The sequence below is a fragment of the Pongo abelii genome, chromosome 11 (assembly GCF_028885655.2).
Source record: "Pongo abelii isolate AG06213 chromosome 11, NHGRI_mPonAbe1-v2.0_pri, whole genome shotgun sequence".
NCBI classification, from domain to species: domain Eukaryota; kingdom Metazoa; phylum Chordata; class Mammalia; order Primates; family Hominidae; genus Pongo; species Pongo abelii.
In genome coordinates, this window is record NC_071996.2 from 26,753,931 (window position 1) to 26,773,517 (window position 19,587).

Consider the following 19,587-nt stretch of genomic DNA (forward strand, 5'->3'; position numbering starts at 1 on the left):
TATTGTGACATCCCTTAAAAAACTTGAACGTTCCGCCAGACTTCCTCTTGTCCATTCCATCATTCTTTCAGTTTTTTGGATTTTTTTCTTTTGCATGGGCTATGCTGTTATTTTTGGTTGTTGTGATTAAAAGTATTTTAAGGCATTTTTTTACATCTTGTATATATATATTTTTTGTTTGAGTCATAATACTCAGTCTTTATATATAAAAAATAGCGTACTGGCCAGATGTATAAATGCCTTGTCCATACATAAGCTAGTATTGTGGTGTCCTCAGAAGGAGGAGGGGAGCCTCTGGCCCCTTGGTCATGCCTTTCTCACATCTAAGGAGTGTTGCCTCTTTGACAGACAGCCTTGTGAACATAGAAGAGGTTGAAATCTTAAATTCTCTTCAGGTTTTTTATTCTACCTCCTGTCAGTTTAGACATGGAATTTCAACAGCAAACCTGTTCAAGAGTCACATTTCTTTTTGTTTGATGCTCAAGTCAATCTTTGAGTTGAATTTTTTTTTTGTGAACTCTCCAAATATTCATTCATCAGGAAAGGTGGGTTTTATCTGGGCCATATTTGCAATTCTAGACAAATAGCTCCCATCTTTGAGATTGTGGTCAGCTCTTGGGCTCTAGAACAACCTACCAGCACCAGCCCTAGAAAACACTTGGACGATTGCAACATCAAGCCAGTAGAGATCTGGCCACTCCAAGTGAGAGCTCTCCAAATCTTATCTTGCTCATCTGCCCAGACTTTTTTTTTCTTTTAAGGCAGAATACTTAAGGAAGAGTATTTAGTAAATGTTCATCATTTTTACATTACAGGAAACTCACTTCAGGAATGTACAGGATTGGTTGTGTTGCCCTTAGAAAGGATACTTCATTTCTTCAGTTACTACTCTTTGAAGAACAGGAAGATTGCTTTTCTTTAGTCCTTAAACAGTGTTGCATGCTTACAGCCAAGGATTCTTTGTGTGTCCCTAGCAATCCTCAATATAGCTCAGGACTATTTTAAAAATTAAATTAGACGAATTCATCTGATCTTTTCTTGAAACTTTCTTGAAACAAGTGACATTTAAACTAAGATTTTTTTTTTTAACTTGCCCTTGGTTGACTGTTGCTTCGTGTTTTGCTTGCTTTATGCTGATATATCCATCCCATGCTTTTCTTTTATATTCTTAGGATGGTTTTTGTTCTCAGGATTCTCCCTGTTTCAGTGCACTTTCCAGACATCTAAAAGGCACTTGTTGACAAACTGCAGTGCACCAAAAGGATTGTTTGGCTTTTTTGCTTCATTTCATGTTTTGCTGTGCCCAGTGTCTATAAAGACAGCAGTCAATAACACTTTTCTGTGAACAACAAGTATTTCTTGCTTTTATGAGGATTTTTAGATGTCCATCCAGGAATGTGACTTTTTATAAAATCTGCTTTGATTATAAAACTCCAAACAGAAGCATGTAGAAGAGTCTGATATTAATAGCAAGCTCCTGGGTGAGATGATGTGAGAGTTACTTTCTGGGCCTATTCGTAGGGTGGATCTGACTTTGAGTCTAGGGTTTTTTGTTTTGTTTTGTTTTAATAGGGTTTTATTTGTTTTCTGGATTGGATACCTGGGAGTATAACCTAGCCTTGTGAGGTCATTTACTTTGCTCCTTTGAAATTTGCGTATAGTACTAGCTTTATTTCCAACTGCCCATTCCTCTTAAGTTTGTACATTTGAGACCAGTAACAACCAAACTCCTTTTTTTCCATCTTCAAAATAAGAAAGTTATTTTTCCACTTTCATTATCTCGTGCCTTCAGTCACCAGTGTCACTCTTTGAGTTCCTGCATTCTCGTGGTTACTGTTGTTTCCCACTGGTTTTTATTGAGTGCTGATGTAATGTATTTGGCAGATTTAACAAGAAAGATGTGTAATTGTCCAGTGGTGGTACTCTAACAAATGACATCTCCTTTTCATTCCAAATCACCCAATAAACAAAACTATAAATATGTCTTATTCTTTAAATTGTGGGAAGTAACTTATGCCCATATCTCAGTTCTATGTATATGCCTCGATTTAAGAAATAAAATATTTTTTATCTTTAGCATGCTGGACTATGATACAGAGAACCTGAACTCTGAAGAAATCTATAGTTCTCTACGTGGAGTTACAGAAGCCATTGAAAAGTTTAGTTTTCGAAGCCAAGAAGATCTGAATGAGCCAATTAAACGAGATGGCAAAAAGGAGTGTGATATTGTAAGTATCCCTAGGCTAAAAAAGAACTCTGTATTAGTTAAATGACAGATAATGAGACTTCTGAACACTGACCATCATGATTATTGAGCTTCATCATTATTTTTATCCTGTAGTTAAAATAATGTTTTCCTTTTAGTTTTAGTTGACATGTAATAATTATACACATTTACGGGATACAAAGTGATATTTTGATACATGTGTAGAATGTGTAATAATCAAATCAAGGTAATTAGTACATCCATCACCTCATTTATCATTTCTTTATGTTGGGAACATTGAAAAATTCTCTCTTCTAGTGTTTTGGAAATACACAATAAACTGTTGTTAACTGTATTTACCCTACAGTACTTTAGAGCAGCAGTCCCCAAGCTTTTTGGCACCAGGAACTGGTTTTGTGGAAGATAATTTTTCCACAGACCGGGCCAGGTGGTGGGAGGATGGTTTGGGGATGATTCAAGCACATTACGTTTATTGTGTACTTTATTTCTATTGTTACTACGTTGTAATATATAATGAAATAATTATACAACTCACTATGATGTAGAATCAGTGGGAGCCCTGAGCTTATTTTCCTGCAACTAGTTGGCCCTATCTGAGGGTGCTCGGAGACAGCGACAAATCATCAGGCATTAGACTCTCATAAGGACCACGCAACCTAGATCCTCTCGCGTGTGCAGTTCATAATAGAGTCGACGCTCCTATGAGAATTTAATGCTGCCATTGATCTGACAGGAGGCGGAGCTCAGCCAGTAATGTGAGCAATGTGGGGTGGCTGTAAATAAGATGAAGCTTCACTCACTTGCCCACTGCTCACCTGCTGTTCTGCCTAGTTCCTAACAGGCCACAGACCAATACCAGTCTATGGCCTGGGGATTAGGGACTCCTGCTATAGGGCATTAGAACTTATTCCTCTTACCTAGCTGTAATTTTGCAGCTATTAACCAGCCTCTTTTCCTCCCCGACCGCGCCCCTTTCCCAGCCTCTAGTAACCACAGTTCTACTGTCTACTTCTATGAGCTCAACTCTTATCAGTTCCCATAAATGAGTGAGAATATATGATTTTGGTCTTAATGTACCTCATTTATTTCACTTAACATAATGTCCTCCAGTTCATCCATGTTGCTGTGAATGATAGGCTTTCATTTCTTTTTATGGCTGAATAGTATTCCATTGTGTATATATGTCACATTTTCTTTATGCATTCATTTGTTGAGGGACACTTATATTGATTCTGTATCTTGGCTATTGTGAATAGTGCTATAACAAACATGAGGGTGTATGTTTGTTATACTGATTTCCTTTCTTTGGATAAATTCCCAGTAATGGAATTGTTGGTTGTGTGGTAGTTCCATTTTTAGGTTTTTGAGAAACCACTATACTGTTTTCCATAATGGCTATACTAATGTACATTCTCACCAATGGTATATAAGAATTTCATTTTCTCCAAATCCTCACCTTTGTTATTTTTTGTCTTTTTTATAATAACCATAAAATAGTATTAAGAGGCCCAAGGTAATTAGTTTTACAAAATTTCCAAAGAACAACCCTCAGCTATCTTTTCAAGGAACGTTAAGTGCCTTTTTTCTCAGTTTGCTTTTGTTTATTCTGGACATAGTTTTGTTTCATGATGTAATAAAAATGGTGAGCCTGAACCAGACACCACCATGGCTTTCTGAGAGCTCCAGTCTCATGGGAGAGGCAGACAGATAAGCACAAGATCATGATGCAGTGAGTATGGCCACTGCTCAGCATCCAGGAGACCCATGGCTAGTTGTGGTGCCTAGGGAGAATGTTGTATTAGTCAGTTCTCACACTGCTATAAAGAACTACCAGCCAGGTGCAGTGGCTCACACCTGTAATCCCAACACTTTGGGAGGCTGAGGTGGGCGGATCATGAGGTCAAGAGATCGAGACCATCCTGGCCAACATGGTGAAACCCGTCTCTACTACAAATATAAAAATTAGCTGGGCTTGGTGGTGCACACCTGTAGTCCCAGCTACTCAGGAGGCTGAGGCAGGAGAATTGCCTGAACCCGGGATGCAGAGGTTGCAGTGAGCCGAGATCGTGCCACTGCATTCCAGCCTGGTGACAGAGTGAGACTCTGTCTCAAAAAAAAAAAAAAAAAGAACTACCAGAAACTAGGTAATTTATAAGGAAAAGAGGTTTAATTGACTCACAATTTCACAGGGTGTAAGGGAGTCGTGGCTGGGAAGGCCTCAGGAAACTTACAGTCATGGCATAAGGGGAAGCAAGCACATCTTCACATGGTGACAGGAGAGAGAGTGAAGAGGGAAGTGCTGTACACTTTTAAACAACTAGATCTCATGAGAACTCACTATCATAAGAACAGCAAGGGGGAAATCTGCCCCCATGATCCAGTCACCTCCTACCAGGTTCCTCCCCTGACATTGGGAATTACAGTTTGACATGAGATTTGGGTGGGGACACAGAGCCAAACCATATCATTCTACCCCTGGCCCCTCCCATATCTCATCACCTCACATTTCAAAACACAATCATGCCTTCCCAACAGTCCTCCAAAATCTTAACTCATTCCTGCATTAACTCAAAAGTCCAAGTCCAAAGTCTAATCTGAGACAAAGCAAGTCCCTTTCACCTATGAGCCTGTAAAATAAAAAACAAGTTAGTGACTTCTAAGATACAGTGGAGCTACAGGCATTAGGTAAATGCTTCCATTCCAAAAGGGAGAAATTGGCCAAAACAAAGGGACTACAGGCCCCATGCAAGTCTGAAACCCAGGAGGGCAGTCATTAAAGCTCCAAAATAATCTCCTCTGACTCCATGTCTCACATCCAGGGCACACTGATGCAAGGAGTAGGCTCCCAAGGCCTTGGGCAGCTCCACCCTTGTGGTTCTGCAAGGTACAGCCCCTACAGCTGCTTTCATGGACTGACATTGTGTACCTGCAGCTTTTGCAGGCACACGATGCAAGCTGTTGGTGGAGCTACCATTCTGGGATCTGGAGAACTATGGCCTTCTTCTCACTGCTCCACTAGGAAGTGCCCCAGTGGGGACTCTGTTGGGGCTCCAACCCCACATTTCTCCTCTGCACTCCCCTAGTAGAGGTTCTCCGTGAGGGCTCTGCCCCTGCAGCAGACTTTTGCCTGGACATCCAGGCATTTTCAGACATCCTCTAAAATCTAGGTGGAGGCTCCCAAACCTCAATTCTTGCCTTCTGCATACCCACAGGCCCAACACCACATGGAAGCCACCAAGGCTTGGGGTTTACACCCTCTGAAACAATGGCCCAAGCTGTACGTTGGCCCCTTTTAGCCATAGCTGGAACTGGAGCAGCTAGGATGCAGGGCACCATGTACCAAGGCTGCACAAAGCAGCAGGACCCTGGGCCTGGCCCACAAGACCATTTTTCCTTCTTAGGCCTCCAGGTCTGTGATGGGAGTGGCTGCCAAGAAGGTCTCCGAAATGCCCTGGAGACATTACTCCATTGTCTTGGCTATTAACATCCAGCTTTTAATTACTTGTGCAAATTTCTGCAGCCTTGAATTCCTTCCCAAAAATGGGTTTTTCTTTTTTCCTGCCTGGTTGGGCTGCAAATTTTCCAAACTTTTACACTCTGCTTCCTTTTTAAATATAGGTTCTAGTTTCAGGTCATTTTTGTGTTTATGCAAATGAACAGAGGCTTTTAGAAGCAGCCAGGCCACATCTTGAACACTTTACTGCTTAGAAATTTCTTTCACCAGATACCCTAAATCATCTCTCTCAACTTCAAAGTTCCACAGATCTGTAGAGCAGGGGCACAGTGCTGCCAGTCTCTTTGCTAAAGCATATCAAGAGTGACCTTTACTCCAGTTTGTTATCTTCATCTGAGACCACCTCAGCCTGGACTTAACTGTCCATATCACTATCAGCATTTTGGTCACAACCATTCAACAAGTCTCTAGGAAGTTTCAAACTTTCTATCATTTTCCTGTCTTCTGATCCCTCCAAATTGTTCCAACCTCTGTCCATTACCCAGTTCCAAAGTTGCTTCCACATTTTCAGGCATCTTTATTGCAATACCCCATTTCTGGTACCAATTTTCTATATTAGTTAGTTCTCACGCTGCTATAAAGAACTACCTGAGACTGGGTAATTTATAAAGAAAAGAGGTTTAATTGACTCACAGTTCTACAGACTATACCAGAGGCCTGGCTGGGGAGGCCTCAGGAAACTTACAATCATGGGAGAAAGGCAAAGGGGAAGCAAGTATGTCTTCATATGGTGGCAAGGAGAGAGAGAGAGCGAAGGGGGAAGTGCTACACACTTCTAAACAACCAGGTCTTATGAGAACTCACTCACTATCGTGAGAACAGCAAGGGGGAATTCCACCCCCATGATTGAATTACCTCCCACCAGGTTCCTCACTGAACATTGGAAATTGCAATTTGACATAAGATTTGGGTGAGTACACAGAGCCAAACCATATCAGATTTGCAAAAGAGATTCTATGTCACCTCTGAACCTCATGGAGGTCCAGAGGAGTTTGCCAGGTCGAGTAGGAGGGTTGTAGTCAGGAGGGCCTGTTTGAAGACTAAGACATGGATGTAGGCATGGTGTGATTTCCTGTTCGAAGTGGCTGAAGTGGAGAAGAGTGGGCGTGAGGAGTGGCTGGGGAGATTCAGAGCAGGAAGGATGTGCTCACTGGGGTATTCCCAGCCAATGCCTTGACTTCACCCTGGTGATACTAGAGTCATTGAAGGATCTTTAAGCAGGGAAGTGGCATAGTCATACTTATATTTTAGACAGGCTACTGTAACTATGGAATGGAGAATAATTCAGAAGGAAGTGGGATTGAACAGGGCATGAGCAGAAGCAGAAGAATCAGAAGTCTTCTGGGGCTGTTGAGCAAATGCTAGTGCAATTCAGTGAAATATTACCCTAGAAGGAGATGCTCTCTTTGAAATATAACGAATTCTCTTTTGAATACATGCAAATTGCAGTAATTGTGGAATATCCAAGCAAATATATCCATCAGGACTTTGGATATACCAGTCTGTTTTAGCCAGTGATTTAGGCAGAAGTTAGATATTTGAGAGATATTGATTTGTTGCTTGAAGATAACTAAAGAAAAGTAAGTGAAATCACCAGGTAAAGGAAAAGGACAGAATCCTAAGGCGCATCAACACTAAGGGAAGGACAGAAGCTAGAGCTGACAGGAGGGAGACCAGGAGACGGTGGTGGCCCAGAAGATAAGGGACACTATTTCAGGAAGGACATGCTAGCCAAAGGGGCCATGCTGCAAAGAGATAACAGGTCACATGTGAAATGAAAGGGCTCCATTGGATTATTTGCTTATTATCCACATTAAATGTTCTATTTTAACCTAAAAGATATAAAATACACATTTACTTGCCAATGTTTTGATGTAAAGTTAAGACCTTTCCTTCGAGAATGGGCTCACTGGATTTCCATGTTTTTCTTCTTAAATAAACTTTACACGTAGTTACAGTCTGCAATATCCAAAGTTAGTTTCTTCCAGGAGTACATTGGATCTTGTGAGCATAGTTGAGTGCAGAGTTGAGAATGGAAACCAGATCACGGTGGGTGAAGAAGTTGAGGAACAAACTGGAGAGAAATAAGGATCAAAGGGCATTTCAGATGAGAGAGATCTCTCCCAGCAGGGCCAGTGGAGAGAAGAACCTTGCCTACACAGTGGAGGGGAGCAGATGATTGGATGCAGATCCTTCAGGATGTGGGGATGTGAGATTAGGGCCCAGGTAGAATGACTGGTCTTAGCTAGGGAGGAGGGCGGCTTTAGGGGCTTGAAGCAGGAAGTAGAGTGTGTTCCCACTGCCGGTTTCTCAGGGCAGTGGAAGGAGGCCTGCTTTGAAGCGGGGGACTTGTGAGGAATGAGGGAATCTGACTAGGGAAACAGAACTCCTACCAAGAACAGTAGAAAAGGTGGATGCGTGAGGGGTTACTTTTTCCAATTATGGTGGCTCACGCCTGCAATCCCAGCACTTTGGGAGGCCAAGGCAGGAGGATTGCTTGAGCCCAGGAGTTCAAGAACAGCCTGAGCAACATACGGAGATTCCTGTCTCTACAAAAAAAAAAAAATTAATTTATCTAGATGTGGTGGTGTGCACCCTGTAGTCCCAGCTACTCGAGAAGCTGAAGTGAGAGGATTGCTTAAGCCTAGGAGTTTGAGGCTGCAGTAAGCTACGATTGTGCCACTGCACTCCAGCTTGGGTGACAGAGTAAGATTGTGTCCCTTAAAAAAAAAAATACACACACACACACACACACACACACACATTTAATATATGCCCAAAAAATAATACTTAGAAAGTGAAAAAGAAGAAATCACGATCTCTAGAGATAACCAATGTTAACATTATAGGGTGTATTTTTCTATTCCTTTTTGTATATTTATACATGTATGTGTGCAGGGAGTGTGCGGAGTATTGCTTTTATAAGAGTAATATCACACTGTCCATCTGTTGTGCATAGGGCATGAGCGCTTTTCCGTCAGTTCCTGTGTGAGTTGTGGCTACTCAATGATTCCTCCTGTGGATGATGTTCTGTAGATAGGCACCCAGTGTCCTGTTTCAGAATATTTAGATGGTTTCTGATTTTGTCAAGTGTAAAAATACTGTGATGAGAGTTGAAAGGAGTAAAATTTGGGAGGGAGAAAATAAAGAGGGCAAGGCCTGGGAAGCCTCAGTGTCACCTAGGGACAGGTGGAGTGGGGGGAGTGCAGTGGCAGAGCTGCAGGGCCAGGAGGAGTCAGGAAGCGCCGTGAAGATGCTGTCTGTCAGAGCAGTGGCTGCTCTTGCTGGAGAATGTGGCCTCGAGCAGCAAAGCTAGGGTGGCAGTGAAAATCGAAGAATGGGCCAGGCACGGTGACTCGTGCTGGTAATCCCAGCGCTTTGGGAGTCCGAGGCGGGTGGATCACCTGAGGCTGAGGTCAGGAGTTCCAGACCATCCTGACCAACATGGTGAAACCTCATCTCTACTAAATACAAAAAATTAGCCAGGTTTGGTGGAACGTGCCTGTAATCCCAGCTCCTTGGGAGGCTGAGGCAGGAGAATCGCTTGAACCTAGTAGGCGGAGGTTGCAGTGAGCCGAGATTGCACCATTTACACTCCAGCCTGGGGGACGAGAGTGAAACTCTGTCTCAAAAAAAAAGAAAGAAAATCGAAGAATGGAGGAGCTTCAAAATTCACCATCTTAGCCACGACTTACCATATGTTTAGTTAAAACATTGAGGTGGATATAAAACTGTGTTAAATGTGAAAGACTCGGGAGCCAGTACATCTCCTCTTAAGCGTAACAAGGAAACCCAATCTAGGGAGACAAGCCAATAGGATGAATGTCAGATGCAGTAGGAGGGTGATGCACACAGCAAAAATGAAGACATTCAACATAGGGAGAAAGCCCATCCTTACGGTCAATTAGAGAAATACAGCAGACTTATATCAAGGTTCTCTTCTGCTTTGCTTTAATAGAAATTACAACATTTAATACTAGAAAGAGCATAAGGATCTAGTGTAATGTTGGTGCCATGGGAAATTGATACAATGTTTTGGAACTCAGTAAAATTATATTTAGCAAAAGTGATTTGCATATTCTTTACCCAGTATGGTTAATCTACACTAAAGAAAGAACTCAACAGAAGAAAAAAAATGTCATTTCCATAAAGTAGCTTATTTCAGCATTATCTACAGTAGCAAAAATACTAAAGGGGAACATCTGAGTAAATCTTTTTTAAAACACAAGTAGAGTTAGTGGTGTGATTAAACATGGTGGTTACAAAAACTTCATCCACACGGGAAATGCTTGCAGTGTAAGGAAAGGAAAACAGAAGCCAGCGTGCACACTGGGTTCCTGCTGCGTAAAGCCTGCGTGGAGACACACACTGAGGTAGTAAGGTTTTGTTGTTAACAGTGATTAGAATTGAGAGTTGAGCTTTATTTTTTAAATGTCTGAAATTTTTAAAACCCTTCTCTTTTTTCGTTTTTTTTTAAACCTCCTGTTCAATGGCTTACCTTTTTCTTTTATAAATAATTTTTCATTATAATAGTATTTTTAGAAGACTTATAAAAAGAAACAGTTAAAACCATCCATGAATTTTCTTCCACCCAGAGAAAACCTCTGTTAATATTTGATTTATACCTTTTTAGTCTTAATTTGTTTCTGTCTACGCATATATTATATATTATTTTTACATCTTAATTATAAAATTTTGTTTGTGGGTGTTAGAAACCAAATGCATCCCAGCACCTCCACTAGATTCAAGTCCAAAAGAATTGAAAGCAGGGACTTGAACAGATGTTTGTGCACCAGTGTGTCATAGCAGCATTATTCACAAGAGCCAAAAGGCGAAAGCAATCCAAGTGCCCATCAGCAGATGAACAGATAAAATGTGGTATATACACACAGTGGAATGTGTTCAGCAATTCCACTTATCTGAGGTACCTAGCATAGGCAGATTCCAAGAGACAAAGTAAGATAAAGGTTACCAGGGGTTGTGGGGAAGGGAGAGGGATGAGGATGCAGGGTTTTTGTTGGGAATGATGAGAAAGTTTTGGGTATACATAGTGGTGATGGTTACACAACATCATGAATGTATTTAATGACACTGAATGATCAAAAATGGTATGTTAGGAATGATCAAAATGGTATATTAATCTACTTTTCCAAAACTGGAAAAAAGTGTAAATGTATTAGCATAAAGTGAGAGAAATGTATCTTGTCATCAGCACAAGTAAAAATTTTGCCATAGGTGTCACCAACGTGTTCTGGCTGCCTGGAATGTTTCCACTGTTGTTGGGTAGTCAGATGTTTGGGATGAGGAAAACAGTCTGGCCCCGTTGCCAGTTGCCAGCAGCCAGCCCACACCTGCTGGGCTACACTGCCGCCTGCAAAGGGGCTAGACCAGTGGTGTGCCCCACAGCAGAGGACCCTAAAAGCAAAAGTGATTTGCTCTTGTCAATACCATGGCAAGGGCCCAGTCAGAGGGCCAGCAGTTGAATTTGTTGAAGACAACATTCAGAATATACTAGGGAAGAAAAACAAAATTTGGGAAATACCAAAGTCCTGTTCTTTGACCCAGCATAACAACTCTGAGTCAGAAATATCTAAAAGAAGAATGATATGCCTAGGAGGTGCTGAGTTCTCTGTCATAGGAGATTGTGAAGCGCTGAGGCCCAGCACTAGGCAGGAATACATATAGTACAAGGAATTAATTTGGGGATGGATGACACCCATTAGACTTAATGATGGCGGTCGGAGGAGCTTCTGTCTGTGGATGTGGGCCAGGGCCGCAGCGAGAAGCCCCCATTGCTGGTCTGGTGCTTGAAAGCAGGGGTGTGAGTGGACAGCCTTTCCTTCTCAAGGAAAGGCTTCTGAGCCTTTTATCCCTCAGAAAACATCTTGGTAAAGTGGATCATCAAATTACAAAGTAAAGGAGATTTAAAGTGTAAAGACTAGATGCAAATGCAGGTATATTGTTCCTTTTATGGTAGTTTACGGATTTGGTATTTTTACATTGCAGTACTAATAGCTGTCCTTTTGTCACTGGACATACATATTTCAAGTGAAAATCTCTGGCCTTCTTAATATTTCTGAGCATTCAAAGGAAATGTCCATTACAAGTCCCAGAAGGGAACTGACAGTGTGCTGTGCTCCAGGTGTCCCGCGATGGGGGTGCTGCCTCCCCTGCCACCGAGGGCCGGGCGGGTAGTGAGGTAGAAGGAGGCCGGACAGCTCTGGATAACAAGACCTCACTACTCAACACCCAGCCTCCGCGCGCCTTCCCAGGGCCGCGGGCGCGAGACTACAACCCGTACCCCTACTCAGATGCCATCAACACCTATGACAAGACCGCCCTGAAAGAGGCTGTGTTCGATGACGACATGGAGCAGCTTCGAGACGGTTGGTGTCTCTTTACTTAACTGTCCCCACCCAGAAGTGCTTCCCTTGTGCTCCCTCCTGTCTGGCCAGCACCAGGCCCACTGGTCAGATGTAAATGGAGATGCTGGGTCTGTTCTTTCTGCTTAGTCATTTGTTCAGGCACTACTTAACTGAATCCCTACTGTGCACTTGGGCATGGGGAACACGGCAGTGAACAGAAGCACAAGTAGCGGGGCAGTGAGGAAATAAACAGTCACACATGATATGAAGTAGCCACTGCCGCAGCTGAGCATGAGGGAAGGCCAACTCTACCATCAGGGAGGCTTTGCTGTAGAACCCAGGGCCCAGGTGGGCCAGGGCCGTAGGAACAAACAGGATGGCGAGCACAGGCTCAGCCTTTGTGAAGGCCTTGGACCTGCTTCCCAGCTCCCTGAGCTGTGGAGTGAGATCCTGAAGCACTGCTCCCAGGCTTCCCTCTCTTTTCACACCCGCTTTGTAACCAGGTCTCCCTGGAGCTGTGTGGACCTCCGTGCTGCATTTGGGAGGCAGGGGTTTGACATACACACTGAGCATTTGCATTACCATGTGTGGTGCCAAGCTAAGTATGGGGTCAGAAAGATTTGCCCAAAATGTAACGTAAGCATATAACATAGGAAGTAGGGAGCAGAAGCAGAGCTAGTCTGGTTTCTTTCTGGCTCCTGTGTTAAGACCAGCGTCCATTATTGAATAAACTAGTGAGTGATGAGTATGTATTTGTACAATGGTATTTTTATCGGGAACTGAATTATTTTTTCACCTCTCATGTTACATGATTTGGTTTATTTCAATTTGATAGTGCTTTTAAAAAAATATTGTTTTGAAGCCTGTTTTATTTCTCAAGTTTGAATGAGTAATTAGAACCTACATTAGAATTCTAAATAGTTAACATTCACTAAGGGCCTACCGTGTGTCATGAAGTGTATGGGTTGCCAGGGACCGAGGCACATGAGACACAGTCCCTGGCCTTAGAGAGCTCAAGGTCTGTCAGGGGAGCAGACTGATAGTGGTCACACTAGTACCAGAGAAGGCCTGTGCTGGAGGCAGATGCCAGATCCAGTCGGGGCACAAAGAAAAGAAAGCTGAACCTCTTGCAGGGATCAGACAGTAGGGGAATGCTAACATAGAAGAGGAGTTCTCTGTTTGAAAGCAGAAATGGCTGTAGGGATTAAAAGCCTAATCACTTGGCTATTAATTGCTTATATGCTGGTAGGTAGCATCTCCGACTCTGCCCACACATCTGTTTACTGGGCAGTGAGCTATTAGGGTATAGTGTTTGTAAGGACTGGCACTTCCTGGAAGAAGAGGACTATTTGTTTTCATTGCTTATAGAATTGTTTACCTTATCCTTTATGTTAGGGTAGAAATTACAGTGTTGGTTATTCACCAACTGTGTACTAAAAGGCTTAAAGAAAAGGAGGAAAAGGTAGGAAGGCAGGAGGAAATGACAGAGTTCTTTACCATTTCAGACTTTCTTGTGTGTTTGCTACCCAATCTTAGAAGCTAAAGAAGTATGCAAATACACATATAAGTAGTTCCTAATAACTTGTCTGATTTGTTTGTTTTTTCATCCTCTCTATTTAAAGTTGAATATTCAGAGTTGAGGTTTCTTAAAAGAACATGGAGGAGAAAGGATGTGCCTTTCTGCCATAGAAACCGTGTTCACAGCCCTGCAGGTAACTATGTTGAGTCATCTTGGGCCAGTTTTTAGTCTCTACATAGATAGTCCACCAGTAGTCCAAACACCTTGATTGGTATTTGTTCACCATGCTGGTTCCTAAGCTGTAGACATTTGAGAAGGGAATGGAGGATAATCAGATGTGATGGTGAGGCGGCCTTGGGGAATATGTGTGTATGGGAGTAGATTTGACCCTGGTAAGAGGCGGTCCAGTGGTGGGGCTGACTCAGGACCATGGCAGTGGGAGAGAGTTTCGGAAAATAAAAGGGTTGAGGAGGGGCTTTGGCGGATACAGGCATTTCTCCTCTTTGTCTGAAGTAGAAGGGAAAAGATAGCAAGGAAGGGTGAAGACATTGACTGTTGGGACTGGACAGCTGGTCTCGCACCTCTGCTTTCACAGTGAGCTTGGTGAGAAGGTTGGTGGAGGGTGTGTAGGCTGAGGCTGGACAGCGAAGCAGGGCGGAGGGTGGGAGGGGAACCTTGAAGGAGGCGTCGCCTCTGGGAGATGAGGCAGGAAGGGAAGGATCACTGGGCACCACTGAGGAAGCCCCTGTGCCAGGCATTTCCTCACGAGGTGACGTATGTCTGGTGTGTTTCACCAGTGCCCATCGACCATTCTGACCTGGTGGCTGACCTTCTGAAAGAGCTGTCCAACCACAACGAGCGAGTGGAGGAACGGAAGGGAGCCCTGCTGGAGCTGCTCAAGATCACACGGGAAGACAGCCTCGGTGTCTGGGAGGAGCACTTCAAGACCATTCTGCTCCTGCTGCTGGAGACCCTTGGAGACAAAGACGTGAGATGCTGGTTTGGCCTTATCTTGCCCCTTTCCATGTATTGGGGTCACGATGTCCTTTTCTTATTGGGCTTAGCTTCAGCTTTACTTTCTGGGTTGTGCTTACTGTTTACATCAAAACATTTATTTGTTCATTTTTCACATATTTTCTGAGCACGTTTAGTAAGGTCATGTTTTTATCAGCAACAAGCTGCTGCTTGGCTTACGTGCATGGTCTATAACTGGGTTTATAGTAGTTGAGGGAACTTCATTCCTGCATCTAGTTGCTTTAACACAGAATTTCTTAAAACTTCATTAGCATAGAATGTGGTCTTTTAGGATGCACTTTTTTACTTGTGAGTTTCATTTTTGTTTCATATGTAATTGAGAAATAAAAAGGTTCATTTTAAAAGACCTAATTAAATGCTACATTCCATGAAATTCCATCTTGGTCCCCCCCTGCATATGTTAAGAGTTCCAATAATTTTAATCAGTCCAAGTGGCAGGTTCCAGAAGCATGATTCTGATTTTCGTATTATTAATTTAAAAATAAAAAAAGCTTCATCATGCTGAGACATTTGAATGTGACAAACTAGGCATTTCTGACATGCCTGGTCTGTGATCTGCACATCGCACATAGAGAACTCTTAAAAGGAGGAGTAATCTGGTCAAAGTCCTGCCTTCTCCCACCTGTGGAGATGGTCCCTTATGTGGAAACAGGAATAGATGCTGAGAATTACCAGAATTAAACCTCTACAAGAAAAAGTTTCTCCATCCACATGGAGAAGAGAAATGAGAAGAGAGTGCTGTGGTGAGGGGCTGGAGGAAGGGGATGGGAGGATTGCCAGGAGGTGACAGGCCATGCCCAGGGCCAGCTAGAGGGGACTTGCATGACAAGCGAGTGACAGGGAGGCTGCTGCATGCCGTGCCGTGGTGACTCAGATAGCTTTCTAATGCTTCGGATTAATGGTTTGGTTTAGGGATAAGTAAAAATAGAAGAATGGTAATAAGTAATCTGTTTTACTTTTTAAAAAAAACTTTTTAAAAATACTTTTTAAAAAAACAAAGCATTGGCTCGTAAGGCAGTTATGCCTTGTTGGCTCTGTTGGGAGATAAAGTGATGTCCTGTAGAAGACAGGTAAATGGTGTATTAGTGTGTGAACTGTACAGATGAGTGACAAAGAATCAGGATGTACTTTCTGGCTCTGTTTGGTGTAAACTACGTTCTCTTTTATTGAGATTAGGAGTCTGTTTGGAATGGCTTTCCTCCAGATGCATGACTGTGGCCTTAACCAACTCGAGGCCTGTACATACCCAGTGATCTCATCACATGGAAGGTCAGGAATAATGACAGGCCTTCCACTGTCCTTAGGTGGAGTTCACTCTTACAGGCTGTGTTGATGAAACATCCAGGTGCTTTATACACATTCTTTCATACATTTTACAGAAGCATAATTTTAGGCTGAAGCCTCAGGAAATCTGGAAATCCCCAGAAAACTGATAATGAACTTAGGTGTATCATCCTCATTTGGTCTTGAGTGCATGGCTCGTTCAAGTAGCTTTTCTCAGTGCCTGTCAGGCACTGGGTCCTGGGAATGTCACCCTAAGGCACAGTGCCTGCCTTCATGGAGCTGATGTCTAGAGAGCCAGTGTCAAGTAAAGCTGATTTCAAGTGAGCTGTGTGATCTGTTTAGAGGGTTCTGCGAGGTTCCAGGGAACCCAGAACTGGGTGCTTGGACTTGCCGCCCCTGCTGACTGCTATGTGTGAAAGTGCTGTGTGGTGTTTGGTGATGTCTTCCTTTCCCTTTGTATTCTAGCATTCAATTCGAGCACTGGCGTTGAGAGTTTTGAGGGAAATTCTGAGAAATCAACCAGCGAGATTTAAAAACTACGCCGAGCTGACGATTATGAAGACTCTGGAAGCCCACAAAGACTCCCATAAGGAGGTGAGTCAGTCATGTGCCCAGGGGTGCTGAACAGATGGGTCATGGGGAGCAGCTGGGATGTGGAGATAGAGGAATCAGAATCAGCGCACAGCTTAAGAGCCCCTTCCTTGGAACTCAGCCATGTCGTAATACAGAGTGGAGTCCCCATTGCTGTTGTCCTTGCTGAGCAGTGGCACAGTTCCAGGGCCAATGCCATTTGTTCAGTTCCTAGCTCCTTCTCACTGTTTCCAGCAGGCCTGCCCTGCCCCTGAGATGTGTTCCATGTCCGTGCTTCTGGCTGCCTTTGTGGAAGGGAAGGGTCTGCTGCTGCCTTCTGGCATTTAGCCTCTGGTAGTCTGGTGTGGGAGGTGGAGACCAGCTTTGGAATCACAGACATGCAAGTCCCAGAACCAACGCCTTCTTGCTCCAGATCTGTGGACCAGTCATTTCACCTTCTGAGCCTCCGTTTCCTTGTGTGTAAAATAGGAATGGATATTTCCACAGAGTTTCTCATGAGAATTAAATGAGATGGCCAGGGATGATTCCAGCCCAGCACCTGCCAACAGTGGGTAGCAGGCTGCTGTACTGACCTTCCTCCCTCCCGGCCGTTCAGTGTGCTTCTCTCTGCAAGATGAGGCTGAGTGGAGGCAGCCCTGCTGTGCCTCTTCCACTCACTTTTGAGTATTTAAAATGCTAGCAAGCTATCTCTGCAGTTTCTGGCATTGGGACCTCAGCTGCCTGGTAGAGAGCGGCAGGACATGTCTCTGTGTCCTGCACACATGCCACGGAGGGTGCACACTCAGCAAAAACTCAGCTTGTTGCTTATTGGATTGTCCAGCCCCCATGCCTCACCAGGCTTTCAAGTGGCTAGAAGCCCACAGAGAATGGGGAGGTGGCAGGAGCTGTCCTGATACAAATGATTCAGTGACATCCTTCAGTAAAAGGAACTGTGGGGAACAAAATCATATATTGGAACTTCAGAAAACTTAGCATGCCAGATAATGGGTTTGACCCCTGAGTGAGACATAACAACTTGCTTAGTTTGATCTCTTGGCTCATGTGTGACTGTCGTGTGAGCATGCTAATGGATGAAGGGAATTATAATTAACACAATTCTTCCGTCTACATAGAGAGTCAGACCCTAGATCATAGTTCTGTTTGGCATTTGTGTGACTGCTTGAGCAGTGACTGATGTGACCTCTTCAAATCTCCACCACAATTGTAGCTCAGCAAGGGCGAGGGTCTTGTCCTCAGACTGGGCCTCTCTCCACCTGCCAGTCCTAGAACAGCACACAGTACACAGGGGATGGATGTGTTTTCAGACTAATCACTGGGTTTCCAAAATCTGGCTTGATTGCATGATGGTGATAATCACTCACATTTGAACAAAGCACTTTTCATTTATAATAACTCATTTAAAAAACGTGAAGACCAGATGAGCTAGTACAATCAACATAGTGATTTCCAGGTGAGGAGGGAAGGTCCTAGAGCAGGGGTGTCCCATCTTTTGGCTTCCCTGGGCCGCATTGGAAGAATTGTCTTAGGCCACACATAAAATGCACTAACGATAGCCAATGAGCCTAAAAAAAAAAAAATCACAAAAAATTTTCATAATGTTTTAAGAAAGTTTATGAATTAGTGTTGGGCTGCATTCAAAGCCATCCTGGGCCACGGGTTGGACAAGCTTGTCCTAGAGGAACTGTATGCACAGCAGTTACTGGCAGAACTGAGACGTTAGCTAGGTTTTGTGTCTCCTTTAAGGCGCAAATGGCATGTGCTAACTTTTTTAAACCATAATTGCTTCTCCTTAATGAGAATATGTGATCAAAAAATGAAATTAAAATGATGTTCTTTTTGTTTTGCTTTGTTTTTGAGACAGGGTCTTGCTCTGTCACCCAGGCTGGAGTGCAGTGGCACAACCTGTGCTCACTGTAACCTCCACCTCCCAGGTTCAAGAAGTCCTCCTGCCTTAGCCCCCTGAGTAGCTGGGACTACAGGCATGAGCCACTGCACCTGGCCTGATGTTCTTTTACTTAGAGATGAAATCAGTTGTTTTCATGGGGCAGTACATACTTAGACTCGGGCATTTAAATGAAACACCAAGCCATCCATGGTGTCTTGGCACGCACTTACCGACTCGCCAGTTGGAAGATATCTGTCTAAAGTTGAATCCTAAGAAGTATAAGTTAACATTAAGTAATTGGTTTGTTATTTGCTTTTTTCTTGGGAGATCTTTTTTTTTTTCCCTGCAAAATTAGAAATTTAGGAGAGAAAATTCTCAGGTATGAGGCCCTTTAAATTGCCCAAGGGAAAAGAGCAGAATATATATCCTGCTTAAAATAAACTTAGCAGCACTCGGGTTCAAGGGTCCCCATGCTGCTGTTACTGACTTGTGGTAGAGCTGGTGGAGGAGATGTGTTGGGAACGATGCCTGCATTGGCAGGCCTTCCTGCTTTGCATAGTTTGACTCACCTTGACTCATTGCCCTTGGAGTTTCCTTATAAAACTTTACTCTGTCACTTTGCCAGGAGCCACTATAATAACTCAAGAACCTGTGTATTTAGGTTTGGGGTTGGGTTTTCATTTTTTGTTCCTTTTTTTTTTTTCTTTTCCCTTGAAGTTCTTCTTCCTCTTATTTTAACCAATCTTTTTCCATTCCTTCTTGCTATTTTTTAGGGCAGAAGGCTGAGATGGACATAAAGTTTGTGTTGTAGGCATCTTGTTGGCATATTAATATGGCACGTAATAGTTCTCTAGTCCTTCCATTTCCTCATCATTGCATTCAATTCTTACGACTCCAAACATTTATTGAAAAGGATCTGAAATGTTTCTAGACTTACTTTATTAGTCATACAAAGACATAGTCTATTTTCCTGTGTTATTAATACTTCCAAAGTTTGTTTATCCCAGAGTTAGCTCTCTTGGAGCTTCCTTCTCAATAAGAAGCTAGTTGGTTTTATATTCCCAGACAAAAACTGGGCTTCAGCAGGAGATGAAGAGCATAGACTCGGCAGGTTAACATGGGGCTGCTTTTAGAGACATTGGCACCAGCTGCCCTTCTCTTGCCAGC

At 43.2% G+C, this 19,587-nt stretch overlaps 1 protein-coding gene across 25 annotated transcripts in view; it reads left to right on the plus strand.

Annotated features, from left to right (window-relative positions):
* CLASP1 (cytoplasmic linker associated protein 1) overlaps positions 1-19,587 on the plus strand; it is a 310,798-nt gene that overhangs the window by 268,933 nt on the left and 22,278 nt on the right. For 15 of the 25 annotated variants that reach the window (XM_063712719.1, XM_063712720.1, XM_063712721.1 and 12 more), the window contains 5 exons: positions 2,078-2,228; positions 11,884-12,127; positions 13,729-13,818; positions 14,423-14,613; positions 16,410-16,538. In XM_063712719.1, coding sequence (XP_063568789.1) covers positions 2,078-2,228; positions 11,884-12,127; positions 13,729-13,818; positions 14,423-14,613; positions 16,410-16,538 — 805 coding nt within the window. The remainder of the gene's footprint in view (positions 1-2,077; positions 2,229-11,883; positions 12,128-13,728; positions 13,819-14,422; positions 14,614-16,409; positions 16,539-19,587) is intronic. The other 10 variants (XM_063712722.1, XM_063712724.1, XM_063712725.1 and 7 more) reach the window with 1 other exon arrangement.